Raw genomic sequence first — 23,457 nt, 5'->3', positions numbered from 1 at the left:
CAAGAAGCAGAACATCGGGGGAGTTCCCGTCGTGGTGCAGTGGTTAACGAATCCAACTAGGAACCATGAGGTTGCGGGTTCGGTCCCTGCCCTTGCTCAGTGGGTTAACGATCCGGCGTTGCCGTGAGCTGTGGTGTAGGTTGCAGACGCGGCTTGGATCCCGAGTTGCTGTGGCTCTGGCGTAGGCTGGTGGCTACAGCTCCAATTCGACCCCTAGCCTGAGAACCTCCATATGCCACGGGAGCGGCCCAAGAAATAGCAACAACAACAACAACAACAACAAAAGACAAAAAAAAAAAAAAAAAAAAGAAGAAGCAGAACATCACCTGCTCCTCAGATCCCTGCCTTGAGTCCTCTTTCAGTCACTAACCACCCCAGAGGGGCGACCACCGTCCTGACGTCTATTACCAGAGATAGTTTGATGTGTTCTGATTGTATATAAACAAAATCATACATTACACATTCTTCTAAGTCTGGTTCCTTCCCTCAGTATTATGTTTGGGCGGTTCATCCATATTGGTGCGTGCAGTTGCCGTTCATTCCTTCACATGTCTGTGTCGTATTCCACTTATAATGTGTGACAAGTTATCCATTCTACAATCCATAAATATCTGGGGTTTTCCTAGTTTGGGAGTTTTACAAATAGTGCTGCTAAGAACACTCTTGGACATGCCTTTTGGTGAATGTATGTGCACATTCTGTTGGTTATACACCTAAGAATGGAATTCCCAGGTCATAGTTTCAGTCCTAGGAGATCTTGGGTCTTTTTGATAAGGAACAAGGAAAACAGGGCAGCAAAGGAAGTAAAATTCATACAAGCTTTCACTCTGAATTCTAGTACAAACTTATACAAGATGCTCTGCCTTGATCATTTGTCAACATCAAGAACAAGATGAGACCACAGGAGTTCCCATCGTGGCACAATGGTTAACGAATCCGACTAGGAACCATGAGGTTGCGGGTTCGATCCCTGGCCTTGTTCAGTGGGTTAAGGATCCAGCGTTGCCGTGAGCTGTGGTGTAGGTCATAGACGCAGCTCAGATCCTGCGTTGCTGTGCCTCTGGTGTAGGCTGGCAGCTACAGCTCCAATTGGACCCCTAGCCTGGGAATCTCCATATGCCGTCAGAGCATCCCTAGAAGAGGCAAAAAGACCACCCCCAAAAAAGATAAGACCACAACAAAGACTTGAGGAACAAACCCAAGGGGAGAGTCATTAAAAATATTAATAGACTACCTTCACTCTGTGTTTGCCCTCACAAATGGAATTTATCCTCACAAGTTGGTGTTCCAAACCTCATACAAAAACCTAATTAAATAACTGATCCCCAAAATTAATAAAACTCCTTATAAGTCAAGAAAAATAGAAAACGTAAATTTGTTTTTTTGGCTGGACCCCTGGATCACAACAGGAATCCAAGCCATTGCCATGACAATGCCAGATCCTTAACCCAGTGCACCACAAGACAACTCCCAGAAAACATACAATTTTAAGAAATATTAATTGCTTGGAGTTCCTTTGTGGCTCAGTGGGTTAAAGACCCAGGGTTGTCACTGCCGTGGCTCTGGTTATAGCTATGGCTTGGGTTTGATCCCTGGCTCAGAAGACACAGAAAAAAAAGAAAAAAGAAAAAAGAAGAAATATTAATTGCCAAAACTGATTAAGAAAGACCCAGAAGAGTTGAGGAGACCAATAACTACTGAAGAAACTGGAAAATTATGTTACAGAATTAGCTCTCAAAAAACCCAAAAAACAAAAAACTTCTCATGCTCGCGCCTTTCTGTAGAGCTTCAAAGAATAAATAAATCCCGTGCTATTTAATCTGCTTAGGACAAAAAAGATTGAAAGTTTGTTCAGTAGCTTTATATAACTGACAAAATCATAACAGCAAAACTTGGCAATGCATGAATAAGAAAACTACAACTCAATTTTTCATTATGACTAGAGATGCAAAGGAAAAAAATCTTAAGTAAATTACAGAGAATGCAATTCTGCATTAAAAGAAGACACTCTGATAAGTTAGTATTATTCTCAGACTGATGGGATATCAAGTAATCTATTAAATATGATGCATCTCATAAATAATTCAGTATTTTCAAAAGTTTTTAAAATATGTATACATGGCCTTTGACCAATTGCATTTTCAGGATTCTATCCTAAGAAAACATTAACAATTATGCGCAAAGGTTTCACCACAAGGCTATTCCTTAGTCTTGTTTATATCAACAACAAACACAAAAATAGAAGCAACTTAAAATATCCAATAATACAATACAGGGTCAATTAAGCTATGGTATACATATGAAATACATAAGACAATGAAAGAACATGCAGCCATTAAAACTAATGTTATAGAAAAGATTTTAGGAGTTCCTGTTATGGCGCAGGGGTTAACGAATCCAACTAGGAACCATGGGGTTGCGGGTTTGATCCCTGCCCTTGCTCAGTGGGTTAACGATCCAGCGTTGCTGTGAGCTGTGGTGTAGGTCGCAGACGCGGCTCGGATCCTGCATTGCTCTGGCTCTGGCGTAGGCCGGTGGCTACAGCTCCAATTCAACCCCTAGCCTGGGAACCTCCATATGCCACGGGAGCGGCCCAAGAAATGGCAAAAAGACAAAAAAAAAAAAAAGATTTTAATGACATAGAAAAATATCCACGCCAAAAAAAATGCAATATGGCCTCATGAGGTTAAAAAATATGTTTCAGGAGTCCCCTGGTGGCTGAGTGGGTTAAGGATCCAGCATTGCCGCTGCTATAGTGTAGGTTCAATCCCTGGTACAGGAATTTCCACATGGCGTAGCCAAAAAAAAGTTTCAAAATTTTATTTTATTTTATTTATTTTCGTATATTATTTTTATTTATTTATTTATTTATATATATATATATATATATATATATATATATATATTTGCTTTTTTTTAGGGCACACCCAAGGCATATGGAAGTTCCCAGGCTAGGGGTCAAATTGGAGCAACAGCTGCCAGCCTACACCACAGCCACAGCAATGCCAGATCCAAGCCATGCCTGAGACCTACACCATAGCTCACGGTAACGCTGGATCCTTAACCCACTGAGCAAGGCCAGGGATTGAACCCTCATCCTCATGGTTACTAGTCGGGTTCATTACTGCTGAGCCACAACAGGAACTCCCTCACAATTTTAATTTTTTTTTTTTTTTAAGCTACCTACATTTTCCATATTTTTTGCAATTATCATATATAATTTTTACAATACAGTGAAAAGGATTAAAACAATAGTTTTTTTAAATTCCTGTTTCTTATTTGTGATTGGAGGTGGCTTGTCACAGAATCATCCTGGCATTCACTTTATTTTTGCCCTTTTTTTTTTTTTTTTTTTTGTCCTTTCTAAGGCTGCACTCGCAGCATATGGAGGTTCCCAGGCTAGGGGTCTAATCGGAGCTGCTGCCGCCAGTCTACACCACAGCCACAGTAACTCGGGATCTGAGCCTTGTCTGCGACCTACACCACAGCTCATGGCAATGCTGGATCCTTAACCCACTGAGCAAGGCCAGGGATGGAACCCACAACCTCATGGTTCCTAGTTGGATTCGTTAATCACTTAGCCATGACAGGAACTCCCAGCATTCACTTTAGAAACAGAAAGTACTCATTCCTATTTTACCAGCTGGTTGACTCCACTTAGGCCCCTGCCTGGATCACAGGACTCAGACCTCCCCACTACTCGCCCAGCTGTCAAACTGGGCCTCATGCAGTCCAGCCTGGCACTGATGCCAGATCCACCCTCCTAAAGTCCCACGGTCCCCTTGTCACTTCCCCACTGCAGAACTTTCCTCCACCCTCCCTAGCTCTGCATACAGGGCTCCAGAGTCTGAGTCGATGTACCTATCAGATCTTATCTCTTGGGACCCCACACAGCACACCTCCGTCACATCTGCCATCAGGGCCATCATCATCCCCCCCACCTCAGGTCCCTACTAGCTCCCACACATCTGACTCTGCTGCTCTCCCTTCCAACAGTGCCCCCCTCCCCACCTCCTCACACCTCTGCCTGTGGTGGTGTGGTGTGTATATAGTTACAATATACAGCATTGTAATTATATTTAATGCTATTGAATTGTACATTTAAAATGGTAAATTTACATTTAAAATGGTAAATTTTGTGGTATATATTTTTAAGATAATAAAACTATGTATTTTTTGTCTTTTTTTGTCTCTTTTTTGGGGCCGCACCCACGACATATGAAGGTTCCCAGGCTAGGGGTCCAATTGGAGCTGTAGCCACTGGCCTACAGCACGGCTCATGGCAAGGCAGGATCCCCAGCCCACTGAGCGAGGCCAGGGATCAAACCCACGTCCTCAAGGATACTAGTCAGATTCGTTAACCACTGAGCCATGATGGGAACTTTAACAACAAAACTATTTTTAATAAAAATACTCCTAACGCTCCTTCAAGGCTTAGCTCAAATCTCCTTTCTTTCATGAAGACTACCCCAGCTCATATCTCTGACCACAAATGGCCCTAAAAGTCAGAACAACACTTGAACTGTTGAAGAAGTGGGCCAGCAGAAAGTCTGGTTTACAAGGCCTTAGGGACACCATCAAGTCCCCTACCTTCTGCCTTCCTGCCTAATTCCAGCAGCCCTCACGCTGGTCCATACTCCCCAAAGTACAGACACTGGCAGCTCACCCCCGAGAGGGGTTGAAATTCCGTCTCTCACCTTTTGAGGTTCACTTAGGGAGGCTGCCTGCGTTGAGGACCCACATCTTCTCTGATGACACCAGGAGTGTCCCCTCCTTTGGGACTGGGGCTCTTATCTGGTGTTATCAAATCATTGATTAAATACTGACTGAGCCACTGAAGGTTTGATTGCAGCAGAAGATGAGGATTTTGTCTGTCAGGAAGATCTACTAATAAGAGCTCAGAAACACAAAGGCCATTTTGGTATCATAAAAGGAGTAATTTTTTTTTTCTTTTTTGTCTTTTTGCCATTTCTTGGGCCACTCCCGCAGCACATGGAGGTTCCCAAGCTAGGGGTCGAATCAGAGCTGCAGCCACTGGCCTACACCAGAGCCATAGCAATGCGGGATCGGAGCCACGGCTGCGACCTACACCATAGCTCACAGCAACGCCGCATCCTTAACCCACTGAGCAAGGCCAGGGATCGAACCCGCAACCTCATGGTTCCTAGTCAGATTCATTAACCACTACGCCACAACGGGAACTCCTTAGGAGTAAATATTGAATGAGCACTTAACTTCCTGCCAGGCAACACTTTTATGTACATTATCTCCTTGAGAAGTACAACAGCCTTGAGAAGTATCTGTCATTATTTCCATTGCAGAGGAGGAAACAAACTTTCAAGAGCTAAGTAACCGTAAAGTTACTATTTGACCCAACAATTCCACATTTGTCTATACCCAACAATTCCACACTCATCCATACCCCCCAAAATTGAATACAGGGACCCAAACAGATACACGTGCACCATGTCCACAGCAGCATGATTCACATCAGCCCAAAGTGGAAACCACTTAACTGCCCATCAAGTGAGGAATGGATGAAGAAAATGTGGTATATCCAAATAATAGAATATTATTCGGTCATAAAAAGGAATGAAGTTCTGCTTCACATGATGAACCTCAAAAACACTATGCTAAGTGAAATAAGCCAGTCACAAAAGACCAAGTATTACATGATTCCCTTTATGCAAAATAGGCATAATCATTGAAACAAAGTCGATGAGAGGTCACAGGGGCGGGGGGGAGGGGCAGTTATTGCTCAGTGGATACACTTTCTGTTTGGGGTAATGAAAACAATTTTGGAAGTAGATTATGGTGATGTGGTGGTGTGGTGTATATATAGTTACAATATACAGCATTGTAATTATATTTAATGCTATTGAATTGTACATTTAAAATGGTAAATTTACATTTAAAATGGTAAATTTTATGGTATATATTTTTAAGATAATAAAGCTATATATTTTTTGTCTTTTTTTGTCTTTTTTTTAGGGCTGCACCCACGACATATGGAGGTTCCCAGGCTAGGGGTCCAATTGGAGCTGTAGCCACTGGCCTACAGCACGGCTCATGGCAAGGCAGGATCCCCAACCCACTGAGCGAGGCCAGGGATCAAACCCACGTCCTCAAGGATACTAGTCAGATTCGTTAACCACTGAGCCATGATGGGAACTCTAATGACAAAATTATTTTTTTTTTTTTTTGTCTTTTTGCTATTTCTTGGGCCGCTCCCGCGGCATATGGAGTTTCCCAGGCTAGGGGTCGAATTGGAGCTGTAGCTGCCAGCCTATGCCAGAGCCACAGCAACGCGGGATCCGAGCCGCGTCTGCAACCTACACCACAGCTCATGGCAACACCGGATCCTTAACCCACTGAGCAAGGGCAGGGATCGAACCCGCAACCTCATGGTTCCTAGTCGGATTCGTTAACCACTGTGCCACGACGGGAACTCCACAAAATTATTTTTAATAAAAAGTTTATTTAGAGAGTTCCCTGGTGATCTAGTGGTTAGGACTCAGCACTCACTGCTGCAGCTGGGAACTTTCAAACCCTGGTCTGAGAACTGAGATTCCCACATCAAGCCACTGGCCAAAAGAAGGGGAAAAAATTTTTTTTAAAACATGTAGAGGTCAAACAAGAGTTTCAGCCCAAACCTATCTGATTCTAGGGCACATGCTCTCAACCCAAGGGCTTCACTCCCCCCTTGAAAAAGCAGCAAAACAGGAATCAGGAGACCTGGGTTCTTGTCATTACCGTCTTGTGTGACCTTATGCAAGCCTGCCTTTGAGGGCCTCACTTTCCTCAGCTGTTAAATGATAAGAATGGATAGAATATCTTTGACAATATCCCTGCTAGTTATAACACTCCTGACAGTGTCAGCTGTCTATTGATTGAGATTTTACAACACAGAAAGTCCCAAGCCTTGATCGCTGACCCAGATACCATTTGCTTCTGGCACACTCCGGAGTTACTGGACAGGGAGGAGGGGCAGGACCAGCCGCAGCCCCTTACCTAGCCCCACCCCTAGAGGCTTGCCCTGAAGTTGAGCCAGTTCTTGAGGAGGCCTCCACTCCTCTCCCCATTCTAGGAGAGGGCTCCGGTCTGGCTGTGCTCCAGAATAAACTTCCACAAGGCAAGCGATAACATAAAGTCAAGGTGAAGATCAGGGCAGCCTTTAAAAAGGGCTCCTTGCACCCTAAGTGGCTGAAGACACTCCAGAGCTGTCTGTCCTGCCTGCCGCCACCTGGCCACCATGTGGGTGCTCTTGGTTTTCTTCTTGCTCACCCTCACCTATTTATTTTGGCCTAAGACCAAGGGCTCTGGTGCCAAGTACCCCAGGAGTCTCCCAGTCCTGCCCGTGGTGGGCAGCCTGCCATTCCTACCCAGACGTGGCCACCAGCACATGAACTTCTTCAAGTTGCAGGACAAATATGGCCCCATCTTCTCCTTTCGTCTGGGTTCCAAGACTACCGTGGTAATTGGTGACCACCAGCTGGCCAAGGAGGTGCTTCTCAAGAAGGGCAAGGAATTCTCCGGGCGGCCCAGAGTGGTAAGCAGTGCCCATCATCCCTGCTCTCTCACCACCCCCTGGGGAGGTTGAGTCTTTCAGCCAAGGTCATGCCTCGAATGAACCTTCCAACTCTAACAACCTGTGATTCTTTCAAAAACAGACCTATGGGGCTGTGGGTGGGGACCCTTTGGGGCCCACCCAGCCTCTAAACTAGGCAGGAAGAATTAAAGAAAGACATTTTCTGAGCTCCCCAGGAGGGAGGGTGGGTGGGAGTGGTGGTTTGAGGGGGTCAGAGAGCCCTCACAACGGTCATCTCACCCCTGAACTGGATGATGATCTCTCCGAGCCTAGTCTTCCTATACCAACTGACATCGTGCATAGAAAGCACTTAGCCCAGGGAGTTCCCATCGTGGCGCAGTGGTTAACGAATCCAACTGGGAACCATGAGGTTGCGGGTTCGATCCCTGGCCTTGCTCAGTGGTTTAAGGATCCGGTGTTGCCATGAGCTGTGGTGTAGGTTGCAGACGCGGCTCAGATCCCTCATTGCTGTGGCTGTGGCATAGGCCGGCGGCTACAGCTCTGATTTGACTCCTAGCCTGGGAACCTCCATGTGCCGTGGGAAGCAGCCCTAGAAAAGGCAAAAAGACAAGAAGAAAAAAAAAAAGAAAGAAAAGAAAGCACTTAGCCCAAAGCCCAGCGCAGTAAGTGTTCAATAACCAGCCTTTAGGAATGCTGTCCTTCATGTGGAAAATGCTGTCCTCTATAGGGAGTCATGAGGGAGAAGTACCCTAACTCTTGGAGGGCTGGGATCGCTGTTTCCCAAGAGCTTTCCCCAGCAGCTCCAGTCCCCAGGGACTGACCTCTGGAAGCACTTGGAGGAAGGATGCTGAAGATCCTTCCCACTAGCTTCTGCGTTCCTCCTGGGGGAGGAGGGAGTGAGAGCTAACCACCCAGGAACACTTCCCACGCCTCCCCCGCCCCACACCTGCCTGTGAGTCCTCCCTTGAATCTCCCAGGCAAGGCCCGCCTGGCTGCTCATCTTCGATCAGAAAAGGGCTGACTCATTTTCCCATGGACCACCCAGCCAGGTCTGCAGGCCAGCTAGCTCCCTTCCAATTCTGCTGAGCTCTTTTCTCTGGGGCCAAGAGGAAGGAGGGGGCTAGTCAGATGGGGCTTGCAGGTGAGGGGATAGAAGAGGGGAGGTTAGGGACCTTCATGGTTGGGGGGGTTGCCTCTGGGAAGAGGCAGCTTGGCCCAAGGCCAGACCGAGTGGACATGTGTACACTCCAGACGTGGCCCTGTGAGGGGCACATGGCCTGGCAATGGGAGGCTAAGGAAAGGGGGCTGAGCTGCTGTATGTTTAGCACCCACCTGGAGGGCCCAGAGAAAGGCCAGGGACTGGGTTGTCCTCAACCTCTGCGAGCGCACCAGCTCCTGCTCCCATCAACTCGAGCTGATCCCATCCGCAGCTGTCTTCCCTGGTCAGAAACTGATGAGAAAAGAGAGGCCAATGGAGTTCCCGTTGTGGCTCAGTGGTTAACGAATCCGACTAGGAACCATGAGGTTGCAGGTTCGATCCTTGGCCTTGCTCAGTGGGTTAAGGATGTGGCGTTGCCATGAGCTGTGGTGTAGGTTGCAGACGCGGCTCGGATCCCGCTCTGTGGCTCTGGCGTAGGCTAGTGGCTACAGCTCTGATTCGACCCCTAGCCTGGGAACCTCCATATGCTGTGGGAGCGGCCCAAGAAATGGCAAAAAAAAAAAAAAAAAAAAAAAAAAGAAAGAAAGAAAGAAAAGAGAGGCCAAGAGGACACCTTGTCACTGACCTGAATCCCAGGACCTCTGCATTCGAAGTCAGGATACTTTCCTCCCTCTGTCTCTCTGATGGAGGTGGGGATAGTGGGCCCTTGGGCCCTGTCCTGCCAAGGCCTTCTGGTCATGGTGGAGCACAGCAGGGTGGCCCCACACGGAGGCCAGCACGGCAGGGACCTGCCTTCTTCCTCAGGAAGGGGAATGAGTGCAGGAGGCCCTGGGAGAGGGCGAGTGGATGGAGTCTGATGGCTGTGTCCTTTCCTGCTTTCCAAAGATGACTCTAGACATCCTGTCAGACAACCAAAAGGGGATTGCCTTCGCCGACCATGGTACCTCCTGGCAGCTGCATCGGAAGCTGGCACTGAGCACCTTTTCCCTGTTCAAGGGTGGCAACCTGAAGCTGGAGAACATCAGTGAGTGCCCAGCCGGCCCTGGGCTGCTGGAGGGAAGAGGGGGCTGGGGAGGAAGAGGATCGAGCGGGGGAGGGGGGGATTCCATCTAGCGTTTTCTTGGCTACTGCTGCCATCTAGCGGACATCTGCTCTCCATCTTTGACTGCGCTGGAGCTGGTGGAGAGGGAGGGTGCTACCCATTCCCCCACCCTCATCCCCCTCTCTCCCCTCAGTTAATCAAGAAATCAAAGTACTGTGCGATTTCCTGGCCACACGGAATGGAGAGTCCATTGATTTGGCCCAGCCTCTCTCTCTGGCGATGACCAACATAGTCAGCTTTATCTGCTTCAACTTCTCCTTCAAGAAGGGGGATCCCGCGCTGCAGGCCATAGTGAATTTCAATGATGGCATCCTGGATGCTGTGGGCAAGGAAATTTTGTATGACATGTTCCCTGGAATTAGGGTGAGAATAAGGCTGGGCCCCACTGTGGGGATCTCAGCAGACCCTGACAGCATCCCCAGTTTTTCTTTCCTCTATGGTTCAGTTCCAGACCCACCTTTTTACTGACCACCTCCGCTACAGGGACCTCTACCTTCTCTCTTAAAACCTTGCCGCTTCTCTATGGAACTAGGTTAAGCCTTTAAATCATGCATTTTAATACTCATGATAATGGCTCTCGTTCATTTACCAATTGCCTTCTGCCGAGAGTGACACTCCCACATGCATTCATCACGTGTTCCCCTGGGAACAGGTTTTATTGTCCCCACATAGGTGAGAATTCCAGCTCCAAAAAGCCGTATCCTCTTTCACTACTAAGTAAACCCTCCATCAGTGCTGGACGCTGACTGAATGGGGAAGGGCAAGTGGAGGTGGCTCCGGCCTCCTTTGTTTAAAAATGTCCTAGTTGTCACTGATGGTCCCATCCTGAGTCCCTATCCGGCCTTCCATTCTGGCTAAAGGTTGAGGTTAGAGTGGGGACTCTCCAGAGACAGAAAGGTAGACTTTGACATTTTTACTTTGCAGATTTTACCCAGCCAAACTCTGGAAAACATGAAGCAGTGTGTTAGAATGCGAAACGAATTGCTGCGGGAAATCCTTGAAAACCGTAAGGTAGGTGGTGATGAAGCAGGAGAGATGACGAATTAGGTTGAAAGTGTCCTGAAAGCAGGCTTGGGTTCATTTTGGACACTGTAGGAGCTCCAGCACCTAGGAGGGAGCCTGGCACATAGTAGGGGCTCAATAAAAACTGACAAATAATGAACAGGGGTGAGGAATCGAAGAAGATCCTAGGAGGGGCCCACCCACACCTCCCAATTTAAAGAGGGTTCAGTGCTTCCTCCTACTTCCACAAGCTCACAGGTCCTGACTAGCCTTACTCCGCTCCCTCACTTCCAAGTGGAAGAAGTCTTTGTTTCTGCCAGGGGGTGGGTATGGCAGGGGCTGCAGATGGGGCTCCTTCCTCATCACTGTCTCCCAATCTCGCCCAATCAGGAGAACTACAGCAGAAACTCCATCACTAACTTGTTGGACATAATGATCCAAGCCAAGACGAACGCAGAAAGTAACACTGGTGGCCCAGACCACAATTTAAAGCTGCTTTCAGACAGACACATGCTCGCCACTGTTGCGGACATCTTTGGGGCCGGTGTGGAGACTTCTGCCTCTGTGGTAAAGTGGATCGTGGCCTTCCTGCTACACTATCCTCTGGTGAGCTTCCTACCCCAGCCTTCCCAGCCATTCCTCACCCCAGCCAGACTCACCTCTGGCTATAGAGGGAGAGGGCGGGCAATACCCTCAGGACTTCTCTGAGGATGGCTGGGCTGTCGAACCCCCTACTCAAGCAGTGGTTGGCTCTGGCCCTAGGGTGGAGCTGCCTTATCTTCTGGGAGCAAAGCCTGGCCTCCAGAGTCACCACTGGGAAGGGTCCAGGCCAGCTTCTCTGGATGTGACCATGGGATTCTTCTAAGCCCTTGCATTCAGTGCTTCTGGGCTCACACACCCTGGTCACATCCACCTTGTTCTTGGCCCTCAGCTGAGGAAGAAGATCCAGGATGCTATCGACCAGAATATTGGTTTCAATCGTGCCCCATCTATCAGCGACCGGAACCAACTTGTCCTCCTGGAGGCCACCATCCGAGAGGTGCTTCGATTCCGGCCTGTGTCCCCTACGCTCATCCCCCACAGGGCTATCATTGACTCCAGGTGTGCTTTCCTCCCGGTAACATCCAGCCCTGTGATGCATTCAGGGCTCCTTTTCAGCCCACGTGGTCCCTCCTCCATCACCCCACCCATCAGTGGCTGGTCAACCTACAGTCAACCACTATCAATCATCCCACCCATGAGCCTATTGACCGAGGTATCTGCCACCCGCTGCCACCCACTGACTAATCCACAGGTCTCTCTGACCTCCCTCAGAAGCTGCCCAGGAGATATGTGGTCTGGGATGAAAGACGTGGGTGCGTTCTGTCCCAACCCAATCCAATTGCTGTACCGCACGTTCTCGCACCAGCTCAACCCGCATACCCACCTACCCTGACATACCCGCATGGGTTGATGCATTAGTGCCGGCCAGGAAAAGAGGCCTGGATTCATAGTGCATCTGGCAGAAGCTGAGGAAAAGATGAGGGAGTGGACATGAGGGGGTAAAAGGCTCTTTCCCCCAGGGTTGGGGGACCATGGAGGCTTGGGGCTGGGCAAGACTCCATGGTCTCCCCTCCCTCTCTGGGGCAGCATTGGCGAATTTACCATTGACAAGGACACAGATGTCGTCGTCAATCTGTGGGCACTGCATCACAATGAGAAGGAGTGGCACCGGCCCGACCTGTTCATGCCTGGTGAGTTCCTGTTCTTTGGGGGAGTGTGGGGGAGCTGGCTGCTCCCCGGCCACACAGCCAGCCTGGTCTCTGTAACCCCCCGCTCCAGCAGCACTTGCCCTCTGCCAAGTTGGCTGCTAGAAAACTCCTGACTCCAACTATGGGACCTGTTGACCCTGCCCTTTTACCCTAGACTTACCCAGATTCTTTGCAGCTGGGGTTCCCACTTTCTCCTTCCACCAATCTCAAATCTCCTCCTCTAAGAAGCCCTCCAGGCATGTCTCCCTCTCCCCTGGGATGGTGGCATTTTCATCTGCTAATACACCTTCTTTCCATCCTTCTGGAATATTCTGGAATATTCATTCTCCTCTGTGTGATTCAGGGCGACCTAGGGCAGGGTTGTATCTCTCCTCAGACCGCCCCACCCCTGCCCCACCCCCGACCCCGCCAAGTCAGGCTGTCCGCCTTCTCAGTAGTCTGGCTGTCTACTCCTCTATCTCCTCCTGCCCTGGCTCCCCACTGATGCCTCCGCATGTCCGCAGAGCGCTTCCTGGACCCCACGGGAACCCAGCTCATCTCACCATCATTGAGCTACTTGCCCTTCGGAGCAGGACCCCGCTCTTGCGTAGGGGAGATGCTAGCCCGCCAGGAGCTCTTCCTCTTCACGGCTGGATTGCTGCAGAGGTTCGACCTGGAGCTCCCAGATGATGGGCAGCTACCCTGTCTCGTGGGCAACCCCAGTTTGGTCCTGCAGATAGATCCTTTCAAAGTGAAGATCAAGGAGCGCCAGGCCTGGAAGGAAGCCCACACTGAGGGGAGTACCTCCTGACTCCACCCTGGGTGACCTCGCAGCAGAGAATGAGAGGTGTTCCCCTCCCCTCCCCCCCCACTTCCACCCTCCTCCCCGCCCATTTCGCCTTCTTTTTCCAGGCTGCAGCCCTGGCAACAATGTGCATAAAGAATTTTTTCTCCAGAAGGCCCCTGAGCAGCTCATTCAGTTGTTTGTTCACGCGTTCTTTCTCTGAGTATTTCCTTGAGCACCTACTATGGGCCATTCACTCACTGTCCCTTGACCCTCAGGCTCCCTGGTCTCATGAAGCTTACATATTCTAGTGAGGGCTGACAAAGGAGCATTTCCAAGACTCAGGAGGGCTTTGGGGTCGGTTATACTGGGTGCTGGTGCTGGGAGGAGAAAGGCAGAGGTGGGCGTGGCCACCGTGCATGGGTGGGTGCACAAGACATGAAGACCTGGGGGGGAAGTGTCCCCATGCTGTGGGAGCAGCAAGTGAGAAGTTAAGGTAGGAGAGGTCCTTCCATCTAGAGCAGAGTGGTCCCTGATGTGGTCAGACTGCAGACAGGGTCGGGTCCCGTTGGGCTTTTCTAAGTAGCAGGAAGGAGTTGGGGTTTCTAGTCCAAGCATGAGAGAGGAAGTCATTGGAGGGTTTACACATTGAAGTGGAAAAATCCGGTTCACATTTTTAAAAGCGCATCCAAGTTGCTAAGCGGAGATTGGTCTGCAGAGGGATGAGAGTGGGGGCAGAGGGGAGGAGGTTGTGCTGGTCCCAGAGAGCAGGATGATGGTGGGACTGGGTTTACGCTTTGAAAATAGAGCAGCAGATCATGTCTGCTTTGACCCCAACAGTCATCGCTACGTGTACCTCAAAGGTTTGCCTTTGGTGGAGTGTGCGTAAGCTACAAAGCCACAAATTCAACCCACCTCTACCCAGCCCTCCTGTCTTGGCCCCCCAAGACCGGGAGGCCTCCTTTTCATCACTTTGTTCTGGGATAAACACCAGGAAAGGGCTTTTCCTGCAGCCTCCTGCCGAAGCACTCAGGCTCTGCCATCCTCCCCACCCCAGACCCCAGAAAGTCTGCAAATGTCTCACCAGAAAACGAAGCCCAGACTTTTTTTTTTTCTCCTAGGGCTGCACCCGAGACATATGGAGGTTCCCGGGCTAGGGGTCTAATTGGAGCTGAAGCCACTGGCCTATGCCACAGCCACAGCAACGTGGGATCCGAGCCTGACTGTGACCTACACCACAGCTCACGGCAACGCAGGATCCTTAACCCACTGAGCAGGGCCAGAGGTCAAATCCTCCTCCTCATGGATACTAGTCAGGCTCGTTACCACTGAGCCACAATGGGAACTCCTATACAGTTTAATTTTTTAGGGGTTGTTGAATAAATAGCTCATAAAATTCCTGGACATTTGTCTTTTTAGGGCTGCACCTGCAGCATATGGAGATTCCCAGGTGAGGGGTCAAGTCAGAGCTATAGCTGCCAGCCTACACCACAGCCACAGCCACGCCAGATCCAAGCCGTGTCTGTGACCTACACCACAGCTCACGGTAATGCCGGATCCTTAACCCACGGAGCGAGGCCAGGGATCGAATCCGCAACCTCATGGTTCCTAGTTGGATTCGTTTCTATTGCGCCATGACAGGAACTCCTCTACTTGGCCTTTTTAAACCTCAGTTTTCTCACCTGTAATATGGGCAGCTGAGGCATGTGTAGAAATAGTACCACCAACCTCAGAGGGCTGCTGAGGACCAAACATGGACCTAACGTCTTGTGTTCAGTACCTTAACACTGGCTTTATTATTGTTGCCTGGGTCGAGATCCACAAAATAAGTCCTCCTCTGAAAGCTTTATACAAAATCTCCTAGAGACCTCCAGCTTTGTCAGGAGGGGGAGCAGGTGTGTCCAGATGGGTCCATCCATGGAGAGCATCACCAAGGGCCCGCCCCGTGCAGTGCCAGATGGCCCTGCCCACTGCCTACTCTTTCCCTTTGGAGCCAGGGCAGGCTGGCAGCTAGGAGTGGGTAGAGAGCCCAAAGACAAACTTTTCACAGTTCCAACACCAGGGTGTTTTATAACATATTCCAGTGGGATTTGGTTTCTTGAGACTTCTCGGTGAGAAGCCGTGCAATGGAAGGTTAAACTGTGGTGAGGAGCAGGCTTATATAGAAGGAGGAGAAACTTGAGATCAAACGGAAATTCTCCTCCTCCTCATCAGCCACAAAAGCTCTTTTAAAAAAAATTTCCTCTGAGGAAGAGAAAAAAACACTCTTGGAAGGAAAAGATACTAAGGTCCAAATAACTCCTGATTATTTTACAATGTTTCCAAGGGGAGAGCCCCCCCTTGAGGAAGTTAGCACTGATCTGAAGAGGGGACCATCTGCCACTTTAGCGCTGAGGGGCTCTGGTAGCTGAGAGCTGGCTGGGTGTGGGAGCCTCTGGGGGGCTTACAATGAGGCAAGGGGAGAGGGGGAAAGAGGGGATAAAGTAGCTCCTGAGGAAATGTGTCTGATTCACCTGCCACCACGTTACTGCCCGGCTCAACACACCTTTCTCTGGTCCCCTCTCACCTTTGAGAAGAAATAAAAGTTCTTCACATAGCTTGGGAGCCCCTAAATACAGCTCTTCACAGTCTGGCCAACTAGTTAATTGCATATGGGCTTTGGAGTCAACAGATGTGGGTTCTAATCCTAGCTCCACCAGCTGTGTGACCTTGGCCCAGTTAATTAACTCCTGTGAATACTTCATTCCCACTAGTAAAGCAGGAATAATTACAGTCCATACCTCCAAGGGCTGCTTTAAGGCCAAAATGAGATGTCAGTAGAATGCTTATATAGGGCCTGGTATTATGTAGAGTCAATAAATAAAATTACAAAAAAAAAAAAAAAAAAGGAAAGAAAAGAAAAAGGAGTTCCCTGGTGGCTCAGTGGGTTAAGGACCTGGCATTGTCACTGCTGTGACATGGGTTCAATCCCTGGCTCAGGAACCTAGGAACTTATGCATGCTGCAAGTGTGGTCAAAAACAAACAAACAAATTAAAAGCTTATTACCAACTTACCTCTCCAGCTTCATCTCCTCTTACTTTCTAGAATGCAGTTATTTATTTAGAGGGATTAAACTGCTCACAGCTTTAGACACGACACTGCACTCTCCTGTTTCAGGCCTCCCACAGTTTATTGTGCTTTTCCACACCTGGCACATAGTAATACTCACTAATAGGCAGATCAACTGTTTGCCTACAATTCCCTTTACACCCTTCTTTTAACTCAGTTTAGAGGTCCCTGCTCCAGGAAGGCTGCCCCAAATCCCCATATGGGCTACATTCTCTTTCACAGCATCCCGTGCACACATGCTTCATGGTACTTACCACGTGCTACCAGAACTGTTTATGTGCCTTTCTTCCTTGCTAGAACAATATTAGCTCCTCTAAAGAGAAGCCAGGTCTAAGGCATATGTGCCTTCCCAAAGCCTGGCACGTGGTAGGTATTCCATAAATGCTCAGCTCTTTTAAGTAAGGACAGTCACTTGTCCCCAGCTGGAAACTGTATCCCAAACACCGCCCAAGACCCACCACCCTTCCCAGCAGGTTCAGCGAAAAGCAAGTTTCCAGCAGGTTTTGTCAACAGTCGGCCAACCCACTTCCCTCCCCTTCTCCTGAGTCAAACCTTGGTTTTTGCCCCCTGGTGGAAAATAGAGGAAACTGAAGAATGGGGAGTTTGTTGAAATTCTTGTTCATCAAAGCATTCTTTGATGCTTCAGGGCACTGGTACTGTCTCCAGCTGAACGTGGTCACCTGGAGCAACAGAGACAGCAAATGCTGTACCTCACTAGATAAGTGAGCAATGCAGTGAGCCAGGAGCCTGGGGTGTGGTGAGGGGGGCCCTACAGACCTGGGCAGTAAGGGTACACATACAGCCTCTGGCATGCAGCTCCTAAGAGCTGTACCATTTTGGTTTTGTGCCACCCAGACATCAGCTCAAAGGAGGCAAGAATGGCGTACGCTGCCACTTCCTTCCTGCGATTTTACAACTGTCCCTAGATGCTCATATGGCTCCCTTGGGGTTGCCTAGAGGATCCCAACAGTTTAAAAGGAAGTAGGCAGCAACCATCCCACTGGAGTCAGTGAAGGGCCAGGGCAATGTCCTCCAGCCCAGGGTCAGATAGGGGCAGGAACATGCCTGGATTACACTGGACTCTCAGAAATGACATAGCTGGCTGCTGAGCAAATGCGGGGGCTGGAGAGAACATCGCTCTCTGCCAGCATCCCCCGCCAGCCCGGTGGTGAGCACTCCACTCAGAAAGGCTTGAACCCCTTATCGGGGGGTTCCGAGGATGCTCATCATCCTGCTCTGCCCACCTGCATGTGGCCCAAACAGAAGTCTTGTTGGGTGGGAGGGTTCCCCTTCCTGAGTTGAGGCATTCCCAGTCGGAGCTAGCGGCTTACACGTGGCACAAAGTGCTAGGAGGAAGGTCTTAAGCGGAGCAGAAAATAGAACGAGTCTTAGGAAAGACTCATGGGCCCACGATGGCAGATGTTGGTGCACTGGTGGCTCCTAAAACTCAGCTCTGATTCCAGTTCTGCTGGAATGCGAGACTTCAAACCACCTCCCAGGACTGGCCGAGCTGCTCTGAATTGGTACTGCTCACTTGTCTCAACCTCCCTCACACTGTTGATCAGCTAATTGTTTTGTCTTCTCAATTATCATTTAAATTCTAGAAGGCAAGGGTCTTGTCTTATACACGTCTTCCATGTTCTTCTTGGCACCCAGCATAGTGCTGGGCACAAAGCGGGGACCCATAACACATGCGTCGTGTATTGTATTTTGAGGCCAAGTGCTCATCCACAGGTCTATCGTATCAATAAAGAGATCTCCCGCAGTGCCTGCTGCCTCTTAAATGTCATGCTTTAGTTTCAGGGTCTCTGACTTGTTTCTGCTTCCGGGGGGTCTGATATTAACTAGTTTGTGGGACTTTACCAAAGTTTTCAAACATCACAAATACACCCTCGGCAGAGAGAGGGTTTGCTGGGAAATTCCCCGGATAGAAGTGCCCTCTGCAGCGGAGCCAGCCTGTCCCTGGCTCAGGAGCCTGTCCCCGACGGCTGTGTGACCTCTCTCAGCCTCTGCGTGGAGGAGCGGAGGGCATGTGCGCTCAGGAATATCGAGGTGCGACCCCTTCAAGTCTGGGGAGGAAGAAACGGGAATGAGTGCTACAAGGAAAAAGAGCAGTCGAGTTTTGGGGATGGATTTTATTTGGGCTTCTCACAGTGGTTAAGAGCCACTCTGTCTTCAGAACAATCACAGCACGGGAAATGCGTCACCGAGACTGCCCAGAAAAGTCTGACCAGCTGAATCTTATTGCTTAAAATACACATATTCACAATAACTGACAAAGGGTGATGTGCCTCACACAGGAATGTGTTAGCATTTGCAAATCTTCCGACTGTAGCACCAAACCCTCGACCAGCCCCTCTCGCCTGGAAAACCAGACTCCATCGAATCTCCCAGGCCCCCTCACGAGCCCTTCAATTCCTATTTCCAGCTTTCGTCGTGCAGGGTAGCCTCGTGTAGCAGGGGCCAGACTGACGGCTGGACTCAAGCCCAGCTCTGCCCGCTGCGTTTTCTTCTTCTCGTGCCTTTCGGGTGGGACGCTGCAGTGAACCCAGCAGGTAACGCGTGGACCAGTTCCCCACTCTGTTGGAGAAGGAAACTTGAGAGGGCCAGAATACATCCATTTGACCAGTTAACTGAAGCAGGGTTCATTTTGGTAAAACTTGATCTCTTTTGAGACACTTCAGGGAGTTGTTGGGATTTAAAAAAAAAAAAAAAAAAAGATTGAAGGAAAGGCATCTGAGGGCTGCCAGCGCACTCCTGCCCACTTCTGCCACACACGGGCGTGCTCGCTCGCATGCCCTGGACCTCAGCAGAGGGAGGGAAGCCCTATGGCACTGTGGTGGCCGCCAAACCCTCCTGGCACTTCTGGGCAGGGCCGGCGTCTGGGCCACAGCCAGTCCGAGCTGGTCACTGAAGAAGATCCAATTCGGCTTCTGTCTGAGGTTCCACCCTTGGCCTTCTGTCCCGTGTGGTTGTGGACACCCCCGGGGGCTGACACCAAGGGCCAGGAGCAGCCGAGGGAGGCAGACAGGCTCAGAGCACGTTTCCGCTTTCAGGGAACAGAACACAGGCCTCCGAGTGTCCACGGAGCAATGTGCAAATTGCAGTGATGGGTAGAGTAAAACCTCTACTTGGAGCACAGTATCTGGCAAACGTAGGGACTGCGGTCGACAGCGCTGCTGAGTACACCCGAGTGCACAGTCAGACATTTGCTCAGTAAACAGTAAATGCGTAAAATAAATTACCTCGAGAGGGCCGCCCCCTGCTCCAAACGTGTGGGTAACGGGAGCAGAGTGGCTGCCGTTCAAGGTATATTCACAGGAAAACAGGGCTAGGGGCTCACGCACAACGGACAGACACACACAGGTTATCCAAAAAGTCACTGTATACAGAATGCACGATGTTCGACGTGGATTTTGGTTTTGTGGACTCCAAACACAGACACTCAGTCACCTCACAGCCTTGGATTTGTCTGTTGTGTGTGTGTGTGTGTATATATACACACATATATGTATATATATATATATATATATATATATACACACACACACACACATACGTGTGTATTCATATATATACATATAGAGAGAGATACACACCTTCCTTTCTTAACATAACATCAATGGCTAGTCTGAATATCATCGTTCAAGAGTGGGAGAAGAACCAAACTCTTCACAGGAACAGGGCTGGACAGGGAATGTTAGCTTCGGCAGTTCGCTTTCTCCACTCAGATTATTCTCTCGAAGCTCAACTGGTTATCTGAAGCCAAACTATAGTTAATCAGGATCCTGGGGTCCTTCGGGATGGCTGCCTCCACCCTCCTGCCTGGGCCACTTAGACCCTTTACATAGGCTACAAAAATTAGCTACCCCACTCCAGGGTGGGGTGGAGCAGAGAAAGGGCACAAAATCCACAGATAACCAAAGCATGTTTTTCCCCAAGTGGTCAGTTTGAAAAAAGCAACAAAGAAACAAAACAACGGATTCAGAATCAAGAGAAAATACTGCGTGAGAGCCAGGCTGTGGGGCCACCCTCTCTCAGGACCCACAGCCTCCTCCTTTGTTCATAGAGAACAGTGAAGGCCAGCAGACAGTGTGCCTGGGATGGGGGAGGGCACTGGTCACCTGTGGGCACAGATCAAAGGGCAGAGATGCGGAAAGCTGCGCCTCCATCCACTGCTGCAGCGCAGGGCCTCCTGCTCACTCACAGGCGTTCCAGAGACAGCCCCCCACCAAGCCTGCACACAAAACTGGCTCGACTGTAGCTAGGCTCTTTGAAGGTCAAGTTGGGAAAGAGCCATAAACTTCCCTTTTCCAAAGCAGAATTCTTGTCTGCCCACTGGTCAAGTTCTTGTTTTCAGCTCGCTTTTGATTTTTTTTTTTCTCTTTTTTTTTAAGAAAAAAAAAAAAAACAACAAAGAGAAGGTGGGTATAACCTTCCACACCTGGACCAGTCTGCGGCCAGCCAGACCTGCTGGGAAGGGGCCCCTCCAGGATGCGAGGTGGCGCCTCAATCTCATCACCTTGAACTTGAGAGCGCAACAAGCCCCCTTGCCAACCGACCACACGACTGCCTATCGGTTCGCAGCCTCCCACAGGAGCCCAGTTCCAGCTCTGCAGACACTGGCAGTCAGGGCAGCAGTCCCTGGGCCTCTGTGGGCTTCCTTCTTCACCCAGAGCCCTGCCGCCTCTCGTGGACTGAGACACGGTGAGGTTCTCTACAACTAACACCAGGACGTGAATCCACTCCATCACCAAGAGTCTCTCGGGGCAGAGTCTCGCCCCGTGCCTCGGGGGCTTCTGAAACACACATCTCTCTGACCCAAGCAGGCAGGGAGACATGACTTGCAAAGAGGTAAAGGGGGGTGGGGTGGAGTGGGGTCTGAGGAATGAGTCCTGGAACAGCTTCTCGGCCCTCCACCACACTGTGCTTCTGTGGGGGGGCGAGGCACCCACTTCCCCAACTGTACCTGGAGATGCAGGAAAATGCAGGAGCAGAGGAGGGGAAAAAGGGCACAGTCGTTTAATGCTTCTCTCGTGGTTCTCCCCTACCCTGATTGCTTCGCCAAGTTGTCAGGCGCAGGCAGGGCCTGCTCTAGCTGGGGGAGCTGCTGCTCTGGGAGTTTGGGGAGTCCTGCTCGTTGATGGTGTTCAGCAGCAGGCAGGCGGGCGGCCGTGGTAGGTGGGGGTGCCCGGGCTCTTGGGCCTGCTCCTCGGAGGGCTGGCAGAGCCCTTCCTCCTCGTCGCCGGGGGGCCGCACGTGGCAGCTGTCGCAGAAGTCCAGGGGCCCGTCCAGAGCGTCATCGATGAGTGCGTTGAACTCTTTGAGGTCATCATCATGGTGGCCCCGGTTGCACACGCACACCTCGATGCCCGAGTCACCCGTGAAGCGGCGATGTCTGCCTGGCGTCTTGTCTTTGCTGTCAGGGAGGGCGCTGCCCTGCTCGGAGCTGTGCTCTTTCAGTAGCTCCTCCTTACATTCGGAATCCTTGTCCAGGAAGGCCCCGGGGTCTACCGCCCCCAGGCCGGCCCCAGAGCCGCTGGGCTCCATTCCAGGGGCTTTGGTGGCTGCAGGGTCTGCTGGCACGTCGGAGGGCTCAGGGTCAGCGATGCTTGGGGGTCTCGTGCTGCTTCTGCTGGGCCCAGACAAGGGGCTGCTCTGTGCCCCCTGGGAGCCCCTGGTGGGGTCGGCGCCTGGGGGGCTGCCACCTGCAGGGCCGCACTGTGCGGGCAGCTGCTGCTGCTGTAGCTGGAAGGCACTGTATGGTGGGGGAGGAGTTGGAGGTCGGTTCACCACTTCCTCATAAGGAGGTAGTAAATAGTTTGGCAAAAACCCTAAAATGGGGAGGTAGGGAGGAAAGATTACTGCACGGGCAATGGTTCCAGAACAGACTGCAGGCTCATGCTAGACAGATGTCTCGTCCCACCCCCAGCGTACCCACTAAGTGACAGCGATGGCTCTTGGCTGCGGGCGGGGCATGGGGCTGTGAGTGACTTTGCAAAGAGGGACGGGTTGGAAGCGAGCCATTCTAGTTTCTCGAAACCTGAGAGCTGCTGAAGCGGCTCTGCAGGCAAGGACTTCTGCCTGTCTGGGGCTAAGGCAGAGGGTTAGGCAAATATGGTAAATGGCCAAGAGATTTCTGCCTGGAAGCAACCTGTTTCCACATGCACGCAGTTCTCATGTTTCTTGCTCACACTGTGTCCTCCACCTGTGTCCTCAGGGTCAGGGACCCCAACTTAAGACTTTTCTTGACCACTTCCCGACTGCCCCTCCTCCGCCCTGGCACGTGCCAGACGTATACCATGAAGAGGGCCTTCTTCTAGGAGGTGAGAAATCTGTGTTGTCTCTCACCCTAGTGTGGCTGGAGGTGGTCTGGAAAGACAAACCAAACCTCATCCGGATTCAGATCAAGAGTGGGTGGCTTACCCGGTGGTAAGGGCGAGGGCCTGCCATCGAGGCTTGTTAAGAACATGCCACGTGAGTTGTCTTTTGCTTGGAGGCAGGAATGATCGAATTATTATATAACAATAATTGCTAGCTTTTATTGAGTACTTACTCTATGCCAGATGCTGTGCTCTAGGAGCACTTAACCCTCCTAGAGGTGGAATTCCAAATTTATAACCACTTTATTCTACAGAACGCACTGCAGAATGGCTCTGGACAGGCTGCACTGCTGGGCCTCCACCAACCATTTGAGAGGTCAGTGTAAGGAACCCCAGGAAATCAGGTGAGTGTGCCCTTCAGTGAATCACTGGGTTTCTTGGTTCTCAGGAAGTCCCCGTGTCACCCTCCCACACCTGCTCTGCTTGCGGTAGCCTCTGCTCAGGCATCTCACATGGCAGGAAGCAAAATGGGGGGATTTTGGGCCACTGACCTCTAAATCTCAATTCACTCACATCATACACCATCCAATTACCTGCCTACAAAAAAAGTCTGCCTCAAGGAGCAGAGACCTGGTCAGAACGCAGCCAGTGTGGACTGGAATGGCCCAATGGCTTCCAGGAGGGGCGTGCAGAGCACTG

General features: G+C 50.4%; 3 protein-coding genes across 5 annotated transcripts in view; 2 read left to right on the top strand and 1 right to left on the bottom strand.

The window, feature by feature from the left end:
• PCGF6 (polycomb group ring finger 6) overlaps positions 1–23,457 on the top strand; it is a 1,082,924-nt gene that overhangs the window by 467,597 nt on the left and 591,870 nt on the right. The gene's annotated exons all lie outside the window — the stretch shown is intronic.
• On the top strand, positions 7,070–13,502 carry CYP17A1 (cytochrome P450 family 17 subfamily A member 1). Its single transcript, NM_214428.2, has 8 exons — positions 7,070–7,549; positions 9,594–9,732; positions 9,944–10,173; positions 10,735–10,821; positions 11,203–11,418; positions 11,744–11,913; positions 12,442–12,545; positions 13,067–13,502. The coding sequence occupies exons 1-8, from the start codon at positions 7,253–7,255 to the stop codon at positions 13,351–13,353; spliced, it is 1,530 nt and encodes a 509-aa protein (NP_999593.2). The 5' UTR covers positions 7,070–7,252; the 3' UTR covers positions 13,354–13,502.
• The window catches only part of WBP1L (WW domain binding protein 1 like), a 63,383-nt gene continuing 58,481 nt past the window's right edge, over positions 18,556–23,457 (bottom strand). For 2 of the 3 annotated variants that reach the window (XM_001929157.8, XM_005657452.4), the window contains exon 4: positions 18,556–22,269. In XM_001929157.8, coding sequence (XP_001929192.4) covers positions 21,530–22,269 — 740 coding nt within the window. In that variant the 3' untranslated portion in view covers positions 18,556–21,529. The remainder of the gene's footprint in view (positions 22,270–23,457) is intronic. The other variant, XR_002338748.2, reaches the window with a different exon arrangement.

This window comes from Sus scrofa, chromosome 14 (assembly GCF_054392235.1).
Source record: "Sus scrofa isolate SSC_HxYL_T2T_F1_AM1 chromosome 14, Sscrofa_HxYL_maternal_Yorkshire_Landrace_v2.0, whole genome shotgun sequence".
Lineage (NCBI taxonomy): Eukaryota > Metazoa > Chordata > Mammalia > Artiodactyla > Suidae > Sus > Sus scrofa.
This window is presented reverse-complemented; position numbering and strand designations above follow the sequence as displayed.